The sequence below is a fragment of the Mytilus galloprovincialis genome, chromosome 3 (genome assembly GCF_965363235.1).
Source record: "Mytilus galloprovincialis chromosome 3, xbMytGall1.hap1.1, whole genome shotgun sequence".
In the NCBI taxonomy this organism is placed as follows: Eukaryota; Metazoa; Mollusca; class Bivalvia; order Mytilida; family Mytilidae; genus Mytilus; species Mytilus galloprovincialis.
This window is the reverse complement of record NC_134840.1, coordinates 45,222,180-45,241,187: the sequence shown is the minus strand read 5'-3', so window position 1 is coordinate 45,241,187 and position 19,008 is coordinate 45,222,180. Positions and strand designations below refer to the sequence as shown.

Sequence of the window (19,008 nt, the reverse complement as noted above, 5' to 3'; positions counted from 1 at the left end):
TGCACAACTGCAAAGAACATTCAGCGGACACGTTGTCCAAAAGAACAATTCGTGGCTAACCACAGCGTGAGTTACTTTCAAAACATTACAAATTATGTATTCACATCAGCGACAAACTGTTTTAATATATTTTCATATGTTATAAAGAAACTATGAACATTTAACCGTTCAAACTGTACGTATCTGCAATAACACAATTTAATCCAAGACAGAACCCGACGTGTTCAGGAATATTCATCCGTTTATAATTACAAAGAACCTTAACAGCTTTATATTTCTACGAACCTTTTATCCGTATTTTTAATGGACTTTAATTATCATTGAACACATTGTAAAATTGTATTTATATTTGTATTTTCAGTTTTTCACCATTTGGATTGGTAGTGAAATAAAAATCAGCTCCTGATTGTTTTATCTTTACTTAAACCCAGTCGTCTTGGTTACACTCACTGGTCAGGCCAGTACAGTGAAAAAGCTACAACTTGCCTGTTGTTTTTCTTGGATAACGTACGCCACTCCACGACAGTCAACAGACCAACAACGTAGTTTCAACGACAACGTAGCAACGTACATACTTACATACCTTTACACTGACAGTGGACTACATATCTTGTGTGTACTCGGCAGCAAACCAACAACGTTGAACAAACATTGCCAACTTACATCATGGATCCCAGTCACGCAGAACAGCAAGAAGAGGTTCAGCCCCCAGAGGGAAATGTCCCAGATCTAGAATTATTACAAAATCCGTCTAAAACAACAAATGTAGATGAAAATGCCGAAACTAGGCGAGTGCGTGAACTTACCGAAAAGGGACAGGGAGCCTTTATAGAAAAACGTGACAAGTTCTATCACGACTTGGAGGCCCTTTGGTCAAACCTAGACTCTCAGTTATTAGAAACGACCAAGCCTCCCAACGACCTCCAGCAATTGTTAACAGCACAAGATAAAATCGTACAAGCTTGTACTAAGTATCGCAGGCTCACAGACGAGTACTTGACATTTCTGAAAAATACAAAAACATTAGACAGCCTTCAAGACATTGATACGTGCAAATTCTCAACGGATATCCGATTGTCTAAAGTCGAACTGGCAATTGAGACTTTACACGAGCATCGCCTCGCCCTAACACAGGCTAAATCCACTAGAACAAAGACCTCAAAGGGTAAGAAAAGCTCGCACAGCGGTAGCTCTAACGTGTCAGACATGTCAAGCCTGGCACGGAGAAAGCGAGCCAAGGCAGAGGCTGCAAAGTCTAAGATAGCATTTGTCGAAAAACATGCCCTTATCCTACAACAGGAAGCAATGTTAGAAGAACAAGCCCTGTTCAGACAAAATGAAATGGAACAGGAAGCCAGTCGTAAACAGGCAGAAATGGAGCAAGAAGTCGCTCAACGTAAACAAGAGGCTTTGCGCAGAAAGGCTCAAATGCAACAAGAAGTTGCACGAGTAAACCGGGGAAAAGCCGAGCTGAAAGCCAAATTTAACCTTCTTGAAGCACAGAGAGAAGCTGCAGCCGCTGAAGCCGAGGCTCGTATCCTGGAATACGATGACAGCCAAGCGGTTAGCGATCTCCCTGCCGAAAAGGAAGACCCGCTCCAGCGTGTGCAAGATTTCGTCAATAAACTTCCTGTATCAACTGTTGTAAAGGAAGTAACAGGACCTCAAAAGAAAGAACAAATTCCTGTTAAAATTGAGCTGAGACATGAAGCACCAGCGTTCGTGCCATCTGTGGCACTGAACTTGCCACCACAAACACCTGAGGTCTTGCCTACACGTGCTAAGTCACCAGATGTTAATGTATTCCCAGATCTGGGAACAGTAACTGGAATAGGAAAACAGGGCGTTTCAGCAAAGATCCCTGTCTCACAGCAAAATCAAGGCATTATAGAAGAGATCCCTGTCTCACACCTAAGACAAGGAGTTATAATAGAAGAGACCCCTTCTGCACACCTGCAGCAAAACAATCCTACGTTAGAGATAACCAGATTTCTCCTTCGCAAGGACTTGCTGTTCTCCCGGCTAACAAGCTTTAACGACCAGGCAGAATCATTTCATACATGGAAAGCCAGTTTTAAAAATGTCATAGACGAACTACAAGTTTCAGACTCAGAACAGATAGACCTACTTATTAAATGGCTTGGACCAGAGTCAGGTAAACATGCCATGAGTATAAGGGCATCAAATGCCAACAACCCAACAAGAGGCCTACACAGATTATGGGAAAGACTGAACGATCGATATGGTGCTCCAATAATGTTGCAGACGTCTCTCGTCAACAAACTTGACAACTTTCCAACACTGACAAATAAAGACAACTCACTCCTTTACGATTTGTCAGACATTATCTCAGAAATAGAGTATCACAAAGAAAATCCCAAGCTGGGATGTTTGCTAGCTTACTTCGACTCGTCAAAGGGGGTAAATCCTATTGTGGAAAAACTACCATACGGACTCCAAGAAAAGTGGATAACAAGGGCTTCAAGATACAAGTCTAAATATGAAGTTGCCTTTCCACCTTTTACAGAATTCTCTGCCTTCATCAGGGAAATGAGCAAAATTAAGAACGATCCTGGGTTCATATTTGGTTCAAAGGTAACACCAAATACAAAAGACGCTACGCCAAGGTTCACACCTCAGACGTACTCTAAAGTCAACGTCCATAAGACGGCTGTTGAACAGCAAACTGAAGACAGCAGTCAACAACAAGGTCTGTGTATCATACACAATACAAAGCATACCTTGAATGAATGCCGAGCATTCCGAGCCAAAACTATAGAGGAACGCAAGGAACTGTTGAGGCAAAACAATCTTTGCTACAAATGCTGTGATTCGACTATGCACAGAAGTCGTGATTGCAACGCGAGTATCAGTTGCAATGAATGCGGAAGTAAACAACACACCACCGCATTACACACTAATCGAGTGTACCAAACCAAAGGTGCACCGCCTTCACCGCCTAGATCAGTCGACGGCGGGGAGCAACTTGAGTTAGCTGAAACCAAGCTAACCTCTGTTAGTTCAACTTGCACAGATATCTCCAAAGACGGCAACAGCATTAAATCTTGTGCCAAGATACTTCCTGTGAATGTCTTTCACAAAGATAATCAGGACAAAGTAATTCGCATGTATGCAATTATTGACGACCAAAGCAACCGGTCTCTCGTGGCTCCTGAATTCTTCAGCCTATTCAACGTACAAGCAGAAACAAAAGATTATTTGTTATCAACATGCTCCGGCAGCAAGGTTACTTCCGGTAAACGAGGAAACGGCTTTGTCGTGAAGTCTGTACAAGACAATACTAGATTCAATCTGCCTGAACTGATTGAATGCGATAACATTCCCAATAATCGGAACGAAATTGCTACACCTGAGGATATATTGCAATTTCAACACTTGCAAGAACTACAAAATCATATCCTCCCGATTGATGGAAAATGCAAAATCCTATTGCTCATTGGAAGAGACCTTATAGAGGCACATCATGTCCTTGATCAACGTCTAGGACCACCAAAGGCTCCATTTGCGCAAAAGTTAAACCTGGGTTGGATTATCGTTGGAGAAATACGCTCCGATAAGCAACATGTTCACCTTGAACTCACTAAAAAGGAAACAAATCCAACTTGCAGTGTTGTGAAACCACATACAAAAAAATTACCTGAGTGTAATAAAACCAACACCCAGTCAAATGAAATTCAAACTGATTCGTCTAAACTTTATCCCCGTTTACATGGGCAACCGAAAATGAAATCAGCGACTTCAATCGTCAGATTTGCAGAAGCCGAAAAGTTCACTTCGGAAGCAACGCCACCAAAAGTGAATGCCGACAAAGAAAAGTACATCCGTAAACATTCAATTCCCATGGAAAGCTTCAATTCGCCTTTAAATACTCAAGGACAAGAGGAAAGCAGAATAACCAATTCCAACTTAAGTCACAGAGAAAAGGAACATGGTACCGGATGGTCTACTGTACGCCGTAAACGTCAAGGAAAGCATCCGTCTCGCAAGACGTCCTCGTTAGATCGCATATCCGTGTCGAAAGGAGATTCTTCCATCAGAACTACAGCCATGGAGTTGGATCTTAGATCGCCGCGATCTCGTCGGAAACACCGCCATATCTAGGATAGAAGCTGTGAAATACCCAGCCTCCCGTTGGACTACTTCTTAGTGAATATTTGTACCGTTGTTATATATTTAACATTTTATTTGTTTTCGATAATGGAATAGTGATGTCAAATAGACCTCAGACGGGGAGTATTCTGTAACTCATTCATCATTTATTCTTCATGTGATCATCATTTTATATTGTTAACGTTTCATTCCGTACATCTCTTTATGTGCGCCAGTTTTAGGAGTTTTATAAAGGACAGTGTAGGAATCCGCGTTACTTTCCCCTTTCTTGTAATGAGAAAACTGCTCAGCGAGTCGTGTGCACAACTGCAAAGAACATTCAGCGGACACGTTGTCCAAAAGAACAATTCGTGGCTAACCACAGCGTGAGTTACTTTCAAAACATTACAAATTATGTATTCACATCAGCGACAAACTGTTTTAATATATTTTCATATGTTATAAAGAAACTATGAACATTTAACCGTTCAAACTGTACGTATCTGCAATAACACAATTTAATCCAAGACAGAACCCGACGTGTTCAGGAATATTCATCCGTTTATAATTACAAAGAACCTTAACAGCTTTATATTTCTACGAACCTTTTATCCGTATTTTTAATGGACTTTAATTATCATTGAACACATTGTAAAATTGTATTTATATTTGTATTTTCAGTTTTTCACCATTTGGATTGGTAGTGAAATAAAAATCAGCTCCTGATTGTTTTATCTTTACTTAAACCCAGTCGTCTTGGTTACACTCACTGGTCAGGCCAGTACAGATAAGCTCTAAAATTATTCATGTGAACTTTTGATACTTTTTCTGAAATTCTCCAGTCATTAAATCTTTTACAAAATTCATTGATTACAAAAAAAAAGAAGATGTGGTATGATTGCCATGTTGAGACAACGCTCCACAAGAGACCAAAATGACACAGAAATTAACAATTATAGGTTACCGTACGGCCTTCAACAAAGAGCAAAGCCAATACCGCATACTCAGCTTCAAAAGGCCCCGAAATGACAATGTAAAACAATGCAAACGAGAAAACTAGCGGCCTTATTTATGTACAAAAAATGAACGTAAAACAAATATGTAACACATAAACAAACGACAACCACTGAATTACAGGCTCCTTACTTAACAATCTAATTAAAATCCGATCTCTCATCGCTCCTGTTTCTGATATGTCGCGACATATCAGAAACAGGAGCGATGAGAGATCGGTTTTTAATTAGATTGCTTACTTAAATAAATGTTCATAACATACTAAATGTATGTTCATATTGAAATTGATAGAAAACCAAAAATTGGGAACTTTGGAAATAAAGGTGGAGGGTAAAAAAACATTTTCCTGTCCCCAATAACCTATGACTTATGATACTTTTGCTGAAATTCTCCAGTCATTCTGTATTTAACAACATTCTTCCAACAACACTTTACATACTGATACTTTAAACTACGCTCTGAATGCCCGCGATTTCGCGGGTGTGTTCTAGTTTCTTATAAAACCAAGTTAATGGTACAAAGAAAGATATTTTTACACATAATAACATACATATTTTGCGCATGACAAGTTTGCACAAAACGAGCAACAAGAATGAGAGATTGGTGATCAATCCGCACGAGTGGGGTTCGAACTCACAACCTCAGTGTTGCCGGCTTGCTAGTGATTACAGTAAACACCTTATGTTGATCATACTACTGAATCATTTACCGTTTAACTTGTTTATGATCGGCTATTGGTTTTACGCTCACTCAGTCTGTCAGAGGCTTTCCAATCAAGGGGATTTAAATAGTATAGAAGAGTCAAGTACGACTAAAGAAGAAGTCATATGAAACTTGCGAAGTGACCTTCGCGTAACCCGTCTCGTAAAAATCCGAAATCCGGTGATCGCAATACGCATGGATCTGTCACTGAAATAAGCTTATATCTGATTGTACATGTTAAACACGAGCTCAGTATCCATGCTTTTTCGTTGATTGTTGACAAACGGGAAACAATCGTTAAACTTAAGCTTCAAAACACGAACTTTAATTACCTGCCATATTCTCACAACAACACTGACCGATTGAAAAAAAATGACTATTATACGAAATTTATGCGAAAAAAATGATAAAATCGTGCACAGAAGACTAAGTTGATGGAGTATGTATGCATTGGTTCAAGAATTGGAATAACATTCTTTTTCACGATTTAAAACAACACTCAACGTTTAGTTCTCTGCTAGTTATTACGATATTCTTTTTATTTGTGTGGCGTTTTTAATCTTGGCAACCCCACAGTTTAAATGTCTATAACACGTACGATATAAAAAGTGGGCGTTACAGACGAAGGGCTGAAGTCAATTGATAACCTGAGCGCGCCAAGAAATGGTCTTGTCCATACTGTAATGAAAATGATTCTATTTACGTCGTAGAACAGGTTCACGGAGTCCATATCAATATAGGCCTTCGTGATACAAAGCCGGAATTGTATACTAGTATTTAATACAATTCCACTTGATGATATATTGCGGATAAATTACATTTTAATAGCGACTGACAAAAGTAATGAAGAAATGTCTGTGAAGTTTTTCGAAAATGATAGGAATAACAAGCTTTTAACGTGTTATAGTAGTCTCAGTAATAATTCATTAATTTGCAAGGTTTGCAAATTAATGAATTATTACTGAGAAAAGTAATGAAGAAATGTCTGTGAAGTTTTTCGAAAATGATAGGAATAACAAGCTTTTAACGTGTTATAGTAGTCTCAGTAATAATTCATTAATTTGCAAGGTTTGCAAATTAATGAATTATTACTGAGACTACTATAACACATTAAAAGCTTGTTATTCCTATCATTTTCGAAAAACTTCACAGACATTTCTTCATTACTTATATATACTAATGACAAATCAAAAGCTGCTTGTTCTATACTCCAGTGACAAATGTTTCATATATGTTCAGGACGAGAACAAATTAACAATGTATACTATAGCTAACGTCCTGCAATCTGTGTCGATCGTTATGATGGGAAGCCCATTTGGAATGTCAATGAAAATTATGGTATATTGGATATGGGTAGGAATCTAGACATGCCACCTACGGACCCCCGAGAGAGAGAGTGACACACTATGTTTCCATTCTGGACCAAATGCTGAAGTGTATTAAAAGATCAAACCCAGATAAATTCAATCATAATTTGCCCGTCATGTGAGATTGTGATATCTGTTTTTATTTTAATTCTATAATATATGATTGTGGCCGGATTAGATAATTAGATTTTTTCAGAATTTCCAGAATTGACAAAACAGATACCTAACATGACGGGCAACATATGATTGAGGCTTTACTAAGTTGGTCTATTACCGCAGACGTTATCATAAAAAGCTTCTACCAAAGTATAATGAAAAGTTATATAAAAGTTTGACAAATTAATTTTTGTGTAACAGACCCGCAAAAAATCTACTTGTTAAATATTTAAAAAAAAGAACTAACTTGTCATAAATCAATTAATCAAATGGAGAATTATTTTTTTTAAGTTTTCAAAATTTTGCCTTGGATTCTTTATTTTGGTCATAAAGTTAAAAAGCTTCTGTTTAATTTCCTAAAATTCCATAAAGGTTTGACATAGAATTGAATTGAACTGAAAAAAATAACTACAAACCACTTAAATATTTATAAAAGGTTTTAAAGCTGTGAATGCAGAAATTATCTTGAAGATCCTCAATTGAACGAAATTCGCTAAATAAATTTAAAAGGCATTTAGGTATAACCTAAGAAAACACCGGACGAGTTCCATGACCTGGAAAAAGTTTGAATTTTTGTTAAAATTCTGTATTGTACTGATAAATGGACTCATTTTTTTACGTCAACAAATTTATAAACACTTTTATTAACACTTTAATACTGGCAGCAGTGATCAGAGGCGAGATACAGGGTTCCTTTGAACCCCTTACGCATATTCTTGTTCAGGCAACTTTGGTTCTATAGCTCTTCACCTGTTTCGGTTCTTATACATCCTTGGCTTTCAACAGACAGTTAATTCTTAAGATTTCTATTCTGATCAATAAATAGGTCACCAAATGCACCAAGAGAATTATAAACGTTAATACCAAATATTTAATATATCTTGATTTTAGACTCTACCATATAGTTTAGTTGACAGCTGTTCAGAGAAAGAAGTGACTGAGAGTGTCTGTACTTTCCAGGATATAAGTTTTAAAGCAAAAGGTATGTAGGTGTGATTAGAGCATGCAATATTGCACTATACATATATATATATAGAGGTCGCAAATGAAAACTTTTGAAATTGTTGTCAATTTTGAAAGGAAATCTCCAAAGATAATTACCACCATAGTTCCAAGTTACAGCTAAAATAAAACAAAATTAAATAAGAGACGAGAAACTGACTATCATGATGAGAATATGGGAGGGGTAAATAGTTTAAGTCTCACATACATTACAATATTACATAAAAATGTGTTGGTATTTATCAATAACAACATGTTAATATAAATGTAGGTCAAACCGTCGTAAGTTCGAATTTTTTAGAAGAAATATAAATAGCATTGACATTGTTTGCGTAGATACGACGGCGCAATTAACTTTCTTTTCATTCTTCTGTGATATCAGCATGACCAGGTAAGTTCTTAAATTTTACTTATTTCTCAATTTGTTCAAATTTTAAAGTACTTTAATAAACAATATTTGTATATTATCTAAAATTGTCTCACAAGGAAACAAAAATCCTTCAAAATTGAATTAACAATGAAATAACTATTTCATGCTCACGAGGTTTCATGTAAGAAACTGAAAATATTTGAATGAATTAAATGGAGAAAAAACGATCTCTATTTTTAATGAGGATTATGTGGGAATAATATATATCTCATAACAGATTTTAGGTAAATTGTTTTAAAAACTAGAGGTTTTAAGCAGTGCAAAGGTTACTAGACTTTATTCAGTTTACATATAGTTGTAGCCGGATGTAGTAGTACATAAAGCTATATGGCCTGTAGTCGGTAAATTCTAACCTGACACATTGCCTAGCACATAGCGATAGTAAGAGACTATTCGATATTTTTACAGCAACTTATTGTACCATTATACATACTCGCTCGAAATGTACAAATGTATAATATGTTCGTTTTTCAGTTTTTCAGTCAAGGTATAAATTTAAAATAAGCACTGATATACAATGGTATATGTATATCGATTAAAATGGATCTTTTTATACATTCTGAGGTAACATATTGCTAGGATTTATATGTTTTACATTTATTATTATTTCGCCGACTGTATAGTAAAATCCGTTTTGTGACTCATCCCAATCAATTATATTTATATGTTAATATTTTTAACATGTAAACAATCTCAAACAAAATGTAAATGGCCTTCAGAAGGTAAGTTATGATACGCTTCAAAATACTTCTACGTTTGAATGAAGCTTGGATTAAGAATTAGATTACAACATATTTGGAAAGAAAATTTTACGTTTTTATAGTGCATTATATATATATATATATATATATATATATATATATATATATATAAGCCTATTAAGAATGACGGATTATATCAAAATATGATACATATATGTTATTCTCTATAACATTTGTGATGTATTTGCTGTATTAGTACAAGACTGCACTACACGCAAATACATTTATCAAGGTTTAAGAGGAATCTATATTTTACTTCTTTTCCAGTTCTCACTTTTCAAAACCATACATTTATATTCCTCTGTTTTCACTTTGAGCTTTACAGAATATGACCCCGACACGTAATCGATTCGAAATCAAGAAAATAAGACTTGAAAGTTAAAAAAATAAATACACTAACAATGACAAAACTATATTCGAACTTAAAAGTAGTTACATTTTTTTTTGTCATTTTGTATGCTGTGTGTGGCTGTCAAAAGTCTAGAAAACGGCAAGTTAAGTGGTCGTCGTTGGTTATCGTCCTTTGGTCCTTTGATATAGAATTTTCTCATTGGCAATCATACCACTTCTCTTTATTTTTATATTCAGTATTATATTCAAACTTCTATCTAACCCACGCCTCCTTCTTTTCATGGTATTACAACCACACGTATGCAATGGTACGTTACCAGTGACAATGTACTTTAACTTTTTTGAGAAACAACCTGTAACTAACAACGTAGAAATGCTCTGGTACCAGAAACTATTCACCAAACTATATAGATATAGATATATGTATGTGTTTGTATATGATTAGATTTTCCCCTAGCCGATTGCTTGTGTGTTTATGTGTTTTTCAATCGGTTTATCAAAGTATCCTACTTTTAAATTAAAAGGAAATTATATATTACAAATGCATCAAATATTAAATGACATATATATATATATGTATAATATATATGTATATATTGCATATAATTGCTAACATACATAACTTATTTGAACATTAGTGGGTAGTTGTCTCATAAAAGAAGACAATAACAAGAATATATTGATTAAAATGATAAATAGATATAGATCAAATATTCTGCATCCAGCGTTTTTGCTAAACCAGAAAACCGACTTATTTTTAGGAGTACCGAAATTTTGTAGGCATTTATTGGAAGTTGTTAGTTTGCTGTCACATGATAGCACTATCAACACACCAAAAAAGACCTGGCGGAACTGTGACAATATTGACCACTGTGACAGTGTCAATTGTAAGATAAATTAGATAAATTTATTTTATTAAAGTGTCACGTATTGATCTTACACAATAGTAAAATATTAAATATTTACACAAGTACAATCACATAAAAAAAGATCAACACCCAGCCTAAAAAGACTTATGAGACACTGTTATATACATATAAAACAGCTCAATCACACAATGTAAAAAAAAAAGAAATAATAAAAAAAAAAGGAAATGATAAAAAAATCTCATGTTTTTATCTTGAAAACTTGATAAATTAAACGGACTAATATAAATTAGATTTTAAAGAAATGTAAGTCTGTTAAATACACCTAGTTTAAAAATTGCGTCTAACGACTAAAACAAAAGTATGGGTAAAACTGCGATAAAAATAAAATATAACTATACGTATAAAGATGACAAATATTCAATTTTACATTTATTTCTATTGTTTTCTATTTATATATTTAGGTAACACAGAACCGTCAAGTACGAAGAGACAGAACATAGCTGTATGTTTATTAAAAGTTAATATCGTAACAATAGAGAAAAGTAAGTTGTTCTGTACAGACGGAAGTTCTGAATTTGATCTGACCACGCAAACAAAAATCAAACAGAAATATTTTCTAAATGGAGCTTTAGGATTTGTAAAATAACTATCCGATTGTAAGATTGATGTGTAATCTCAGAGACATATATACACATGTGTATATATGTCTCTGGTAATCTTTATAAGTAATTTATATCGAAATTAAATGAAGCCTGAAAAAGGCCAAAAATTGAAAATATCACAAATTTCATGTTTTCGAAGCAATATTATGATTTTTTTCTTCATCAGGAATGCTCAAACCTTAATATTCATAGAAACATTCCTAAGAACTGATTGACACACAGAAACAATTGTTCCTACCCCAGTCCCACTAGGCCACGATCGCACTACGCTCTGTGAAAAAAATGAAAATTTTAATGATCGTAGTACGATCGTGTAGATCGCACTAAGGTCGTATCACGGTCGTGGTGAGGTCTTCAAGATCGTGATGAGCGTGGCAAACTTTGAACATGTTCAAAACAATCGTGGTGCGGTCGTGGCGAAATCAGGTCGTAGTAGAAGCGTAGTAAGATCGCAAAGGTCGCTGTACCATCGTAGTGAGAGCGTAGCGAAAGCGTGATTCTATTCGGAGAAACTGCGCTACGATCTCATTGCGACGTTGTTACGACCTCACTACGACCATCACGTTCTCACCTCGACCAAACTTCGCTTCCACTACGACTATACCACGCTGTTCACGACCATAGTACGATTCTAGCACGCCCTTGCTGTCCTCATCACGCTCTTCTTACGACCTGACTACGTTCATACTACGACCATTATTCTCATTATCATTTTCCCATAAAATATATTAATTCTCTCCAGGTTTTGTTTGTCTGTATGTAATTGGGACTTCTTGTCCATTTTCTCTAACGGCGCAACCATGCTTCTTGTTTTCATATAGATTAGACCGTTGGTTTTCCCGTTTTAATGGTTTTACACTAGTAATTTTTGGGGCCTTTTATATCTTGCTGTTCGGTGTAAGCCAAGGCTCCGTGTTGAAGGCCGTATCTTGGCCTATGATTGTTACTCTTAAAATTGTTACTTGGATTGAGAGTTGTCTCATTGGCACTCATACCACATCTTCCTATATCTATTGACACATCTGTTTCATATCTGCTATCGTTCACTAAAATATCGTCATTTCAGCTTTATGGACCAGCAATAGGTTGTAATTTAGGTCGGATTGGTCGGTCCGACATCTCTACTTGATCAAGATTCCTTACTATCAGAGCTCCATTTGCCTTTACATCAACCCTAACAGCACGCCCACGTGTTCTAGTAGATTTTGGTGGCATGCCTGTATTTTTTTCGAGAAATCTACGTATTAATCAGAAATAGAACTGAAGGAATGATACTGTATTGATATGGAACACGATGTTGATGTTATTGCTGAGAGCGTAGTAAGATCGCGGTTTGAACGTAGTGTAATCGTGGTAAGAACGTGCTATAATCGCAGTAGAAGCGTGGTAAGATCGTGTTGCAATCGGATAACTCGTGGTATGGTCGTAGTGAGAACGTGATGAGCGTAGAAAGATCTTGATAAGCGTAGTAAGGTCGCAGAATAAGCGCGGTGAGAACGTGTTATAATCGTAGCGGGATCGTTGTAGAAGCGAATTTAATTTAGATCGCGGTGAGCGTGGTGCGATCGTGGTCTAGTGGGACTAGGACTGATTTACACACAGAAACAGTTGTTCCTAAGAACTGATTGACACACAGAAACAGTTGTTCATAAGAACTGATTGACACACAGAAACAGTTGTTCCTAAGAACTGATTGACACACAGAAACAGTTGTTCCTAAGAACTGATTGACACACAGAAACAGTTGTTCCTAAGAACTGATTGACACACAGAAACAGTTGTTCCTAAGAACTGATTGACACACAGAAACAGTTGTTCCTAAGAACTGATTGACACACAGAAACAGTTGTTTGGGCAATTGTTCACCCAGAATTAATTATTTTTTATCTCACCTGGCCTAAAAGGTATGGTGAGCTTTTCTCATCACTTAGCGTCCGTCATCGTTGACTTTTACTGAAAACTTCTCCTCTGAAACTGCTGGCCCAAATTTAACCAAATTTGTCCACAGTCATCATTTGGATATTTAGTTTATCCGGTTTGCTGTCCCTTTGACAGACACTTGGCTAACATTCAATTCGAATTTGTTATTCGCATTTCCTGTCTGTCTGTATCAGGTTTTTTTTTCTCCATAAAGGTGAGAAGTAACCAGAAGTTGTAAAATATTGTCCCATCTATGCAACACGAATGTGTATCATCGCAACAGACATTATGTGACGTGGAGAAAGAGAGGGAAGAATAAAAACATGGTATAATTCTATATACTTAGTCTTGTTTTATTAACATACTACCGACATTTTTTTCCCAGCTGGACTGTCTCTGAGAAAACTCTCCTCACACGGTCGGAAAGTCCTTGGAAACTTTCCATAACAATCTGCAAAGAAATGTCGGTAGTATGTTAATAAAACAAGACTAAGTATATAGAATTATACCATGTTTTTATTCTTCCCTCTCTTTCTCCACATCACATAATGTCTGTTGCGATGATACACATTCGTGTTGCATAGATGGGACAATATAATACTCCTGGTTACTTCTCACCTTTATGGAGAAAAAAACCTGATACAGACAGACAGGAAATGCGAATAACAAATTCGAATTGAATGTTAGCCAAGTGTCTGTGTATATGATTCTATATACTTAGTCTTGTTTTATTAACATACTACCGACATTTCTTTGCAGATTGTTATGGAAAGTTTCCAAGGACTTTCCGACCGTGTGAGGAGAGTTTTCTCAGAGACAGTCCAGCTGGGACTACAGCCTACGGTAAAGGATTCTGATGTCCCACAGCTGTTCAGGGAACCAGGTGTTATCAACGGTTACAGAAAACCTCACCAACCATTCCGGTATTATCTCATCAGTCTTTTTCAAATTCACAATGAGACCGTCAACGTTTGGACACATATTGTTGGTTTCTTTGTCATTTGGTTTACAATGGCAGAATATTACGAAAAACTTGATTTCTGGAATAATAAACATTCATGGGCTATGTTAGTTCTAGGATGTTGTGTTCTAATCGCTTGCTTTGTCAGTTCTTGTGTACATCTTTTGCATTCCAAGTCAGAAATTTGGCATTACAACGCATTTATGATTGACTATATCGGCGCTGCACTATACGCGTACGGAACAGGCGTCATGGCATTTTACATATGCTCTGACCGAGAGACATACTATGCTATTGAACAATACTACTTTCCAATTTTATGGTTTTATTCATTATTCAATTACTCTGCTATGTGCTTCGCCAAGGTTTACTACGGTTGTGATACCCACAATAGGAACAGGAAATTGATAATGGTGACTGCCATGGCTGGTCATGCGATAATGCTAACGATACCAATGGGACCAAGATACATTAAATGCTATATGGATGAGACATGTAGTCTTTCATCTTTAAATCACCTAACACGTTGTTATATTCTCTTTGCGCTTCAAGCCTTTTTCTTTGCCAGTCATCTTCCGGAGGTTTTGAGCCCAGGAAAATTCGATATTCTTGGACAAGGACACCAGATATTCCACGTGCTCTCGACCATTTGCCAATGCGCACAATTCAATGGAATATATCACGAAATACACACAGGTCACGCCGCTCACGGTGATCCTGATCTCCCACACTTGATATTTTCTACAATTATGTTGATAATTGTTCAGATTGTTGTGATGCAGTCTATGCGAAAGATGATTCCAGTCAAATCGACTAAATCCAGCTAGATTAGTATTTAGTCGGTGGTGCTAGATTAATCTTCAACAGCTTCCAAAACGACTGTTTGACCTTATAACACTTCATATAGAAATGTGTTTATCGAGCAAGACAATGCAGTTAACAGACATATAAGCTTACTTGCTGTTTTTCTATTTTTAAAGGTGTTTTTTTCTTTCGCTTCCTTGTGTTTCAGTTTATATTTTTAAACGGGTTTTTATATATATATTTGCCTTGTCAATATTGAAAGTGTAAAAAAAGTAAACTATTTGGTTGACTGATTTGATCCATAAAAATCTCATTCTAATACAGGTAAAAACGGTGATTGATATAGGTTTAACCTTTTAATGGGAAATCAAACAGATCTAGCAAAATCTAAAAGCACGACGTGTTCGCTTTCTATTTCTTTTTCTATTTTTGTTTATATCGGGTTATATGACCATCGACAGTCTTCGATAGTAACCTCTGTGATTAATAAGATGGCGTCTAGACTTAAATAAAGTAGACGAAATGTTAATAGATATTATCGAATCCATGCATCGTAAATTGTTTTAAGAATTTTGATATACGTTTTAGTATGTTATAAATCAATTATGAGTATTTGAGTCAAATCGGTGAAAATGAAATTGACAGTTAATGCATCTATGTTAGTTTGATCATGTTTTTGCGCAATTGTTAATAAAAATGTGCAGGAAACAACTATGTATATACCTTTTCAATGTTACGAAAGTTCAATGTGAAGCCAGCAAAGAACAAATATGTCTTTTAGATAAATTCTTAAAACATGGTTAGATTCAGCATATCAAAGTACCGAAAGAATTAGATTTTTGATACTATCAAATTTAACTTTTTAAAGTTAAATTTTGGACCTCAATGTAAACCAATGAATTAATAGATAATGGGGCCTAAAATCTGGATTCTGAATACATGGTCAGATTCGGCACACCAAAGAACCCTACATATTGCTTCTTCGTTAAAAATCAAATAAAGTTTAATTTTGGACCCCGATTTAGACCAATGTGAAAACTTGGCCTAAGATATAAAAAAAAATTATAATCCAGACTTTGAATTAAACCAAATTCAAATTGGTCAAGAAATAAGCAATTTATACGAAGTAAATGTATGTTTTTGGCTCCCAAATTCACAGCTATGCCAATAGACCCTAAAATGAATCCCAACCTTCTTTTTATGGTATGGGACCTTTTTGGTACAATTTCTATGAGATCAATACACTTATTTTCTAGTTATTATTTGGAAACCACGAAAACTGTTCATTGACCAATGAACCACGACAATGAGGTCAAGGTTGGATAAATAATTCCGAACAGGCATGTATACCTTAAATTCATTCCTTTCACCAAATATAATAGTTGACCTTTTATATAGTATTTGTGAATAAAAGTTAACCAAACAACAGAAACTCATCATTGACCAATGAATCGTGAAAATGAGGCCAATGTCAGATGATACCTGCCAGACTTACATGTACACCTTGCAATAATTTCAAAAACCTAATATATTTGACCTACTGTTAACAATATCCAAGATACTGACCTAATCATGTATCTTTAGCAAACCTTGATCATTGATCCAGGAAATGAGGTCAAGGTCAGTCGAGACACATTTACTAATGCCTACCTATCGAAATTTTTGTATGTTGTGATAAGACTGAGATTGCTCGGGTGCTCTCGTTGATCAATAACAAACAGTAATGGGGTAACCCAAGAACAATGCAAGTTACACCACCTGATTGTAATCATGTGTATGATCATTGTGTACAAGTTTCAAGAACATTTGGTTGTAGCAAGGTGACGTTAAGTGGGAAAACAACAAATTTGCTTAATTTTCCATTTACAACTGAGGAACATAACTGAAGAAGAGCAACCCAAAATAGAGCTTTTATCTGTGTTTTATGGCAATAAACATTATGTAGAGCTTTTATCTGTGTTTTATGGCAATAAACATTATGTATAAGTTTCAGAATATTTCGTTGAGGAAAATCAAATTTAGAATCAAGTTCACTGAAGGGTAAAGATAGCTTTAATTTAACAGTGGGAAGTAAAATTCAATATTGCAGTGTATAGAAGTAGTGTTTATAGTTTCTGGACAAAGGAAGATAACTCCCAATTTTTTAAAGATAACTATTGATTTTTTTAGACGATATTAATTTCCAGCACCTTGCAAAAGTTGTATAATTTTCTTGAGAAGAATAACATGATTTTGTGACTTGAACATATTTCCATAGGTAAATTTCTGGAAATATATATGGAGATGATGTATAGAATGTTATGATCAATGCGCTATATTTTGTGTATCTTGATTTAGATATCAAGTCACTTCCATAGGGTTTGACTGCATTTCAAGCAATCTTTACCCCAAAAGGAAACCAATGTCATGAGATGGACAGACAGATAGAGAAAGAAGGGTAAACCTCAATACCAGCATCACTATTTTGGGGCATTATTTCAAGCATTCACTGAACCATGACAAGGAGGTTAAGGACAATAGTCTGTTGTTATTTATGTATTATTGTCATTTTAATTATTTTCTTTTGTTACATCTTCTGACATCGGACTCGCACTTCTCTTGAACTGAATTTTAATGTGCGTATTGTTATGCGTTTACTTTTCTACATTGGCTAGAGGTATAGGGGAGGGTTGAGATCTCATAAACATGTTAAACCCCATTGCAAATTTGCGCCTGTCCCATGTCAGGAGCCTCTGGCCTTTGTTAGTCTTGTGTGTATGGTTTTTAATTTTAGTTTCTTGTGTATAATTCGGAGTTTAGTATGACGTCAATTATCACTGTACTAGTATACATATTTTTTAAGGGGCCAGCTGAAGACCACCTCCGGGTGCGGGAGTTTCTCGCTACATTGAAGACCAATTGGTGACCTTCGGCTGTTCTGCTCTATGGTCGGGTTGTTATCGCTTCGGCACATTCCCCATTTCCTTTCTCAATTTTATACATATCATAGCATAACTAAAGGTACTAAAGATTACAGGTCTGAAATATAAAGCTATATTCAAATATCTTATGCAACCATCTCACTAGATTGTAATTCCAGTATAACATTCGGAAGTAGACACATAAATGATACTGCCTGCCTTTTGCATTCCTCTTACTATTGTAAGTATTGCAGACAACTTTGTAAATTTAAAACGTTTTTGACCTGGACCATACAGACATTAAAATTTTATTTGATATGCAGAGCAACTATCCCCAGTATAATGAATATCCTCCAGGTTCATAAAAGTTTTCTTAAGAACAACAAGATTACGTATATTACAATGTCTGGTTTTAAAAAATGTTAACCTTGCAGACAGCCATTCCAAGTTTATTCAGGACAAATCCTATAGTTAATATCATTGAAGGAATTCAAAATTTCTGAACCATGAATAACCTAAACAGACAGTCACATAGTTTTTTTTTCTATATAAACACATCAGAGATACAGATATTAGATACAAGTGTGTACTTTGAATTTCACTAATCAATTTAGTGGTAAGGTTTAGTGCTATTTCCGAAACCACCTTTTCACTGTGCTCAAGAATACTTTTTTGCGCCTGTCTAAAGTCAGGAGCCTCTGGTCTTTGTTAGTCATGTATGTTTTTTAATTTTAGTTTATTTACATGTTTTGGAGTTCAGTATGATATCCATATTCACTCAACTAGATCACATATTTAGGGACCAGCTGATCTGCTGGTGCTGGATTTTCAAGCTGCATTGAAGACCCATTGGCGGCCTTCAGCGGTTTTCTGCTTTTTGATCATGTTGTGTCTTTGATATATTTCCCATCAATTTTATTTTCTTTATAATTTGACTACTTCCTTATCACTTCACATTTCTTTATGGCAGCAAGTTGGTAAGACAACAATAAAACAAAA

At 35.6% G+C, this 19,008-nt stretch overlaps 1 protein-coding gene across 8 annotated transcripts; it reads left to right on the top strand.

Moving 5' to 3' along the window:
- The first annotated feature begins 8,245 nt into the window (after positions 1-8,245).
- Positions 8,246-15,820, top strand: LOC143068084 (membrane progestin receptor alpha-like). Of its 8 annotated transcripts, none has more exons than XM_076241852.1 (3): positions 8,246-8,331; positions 11,224-11,264; positions 14,104-15,820. In XM_076241852.1, the coding sequence occupies exon 3, from the start codon at positions 14,110-14,112 to the stop codon at positions 15,130-15,132; it is 1,023 nt and encodes a 340-aa protein (XP_076097967.1). In that variant the 5' UTR covers positions 8,246-8,331; positions 11,224-11,264; positions 14,104-14,109; the 3' UTR covers positions 15,133-15,820. The 8 variants fall into 8 exon arrangements, with proteins under 8 accessions (XP_076097967.1, XP_076097963.1, XP_076097960.1 ...); XM_076241848.1 differs by having other exon boundaries at positions 8,313-8,331; positions 11,224-11,304; XM_076241845.1 differs by lacking the exon at positions 8,246-8,331 and adding an exon at positions 8,626-8,742 and having other exon boundaries at positions 11,224-11,304.
- The last annotated feature ends 3,188 nt before the right edge of the window (positions 15,821-19,008 follow it).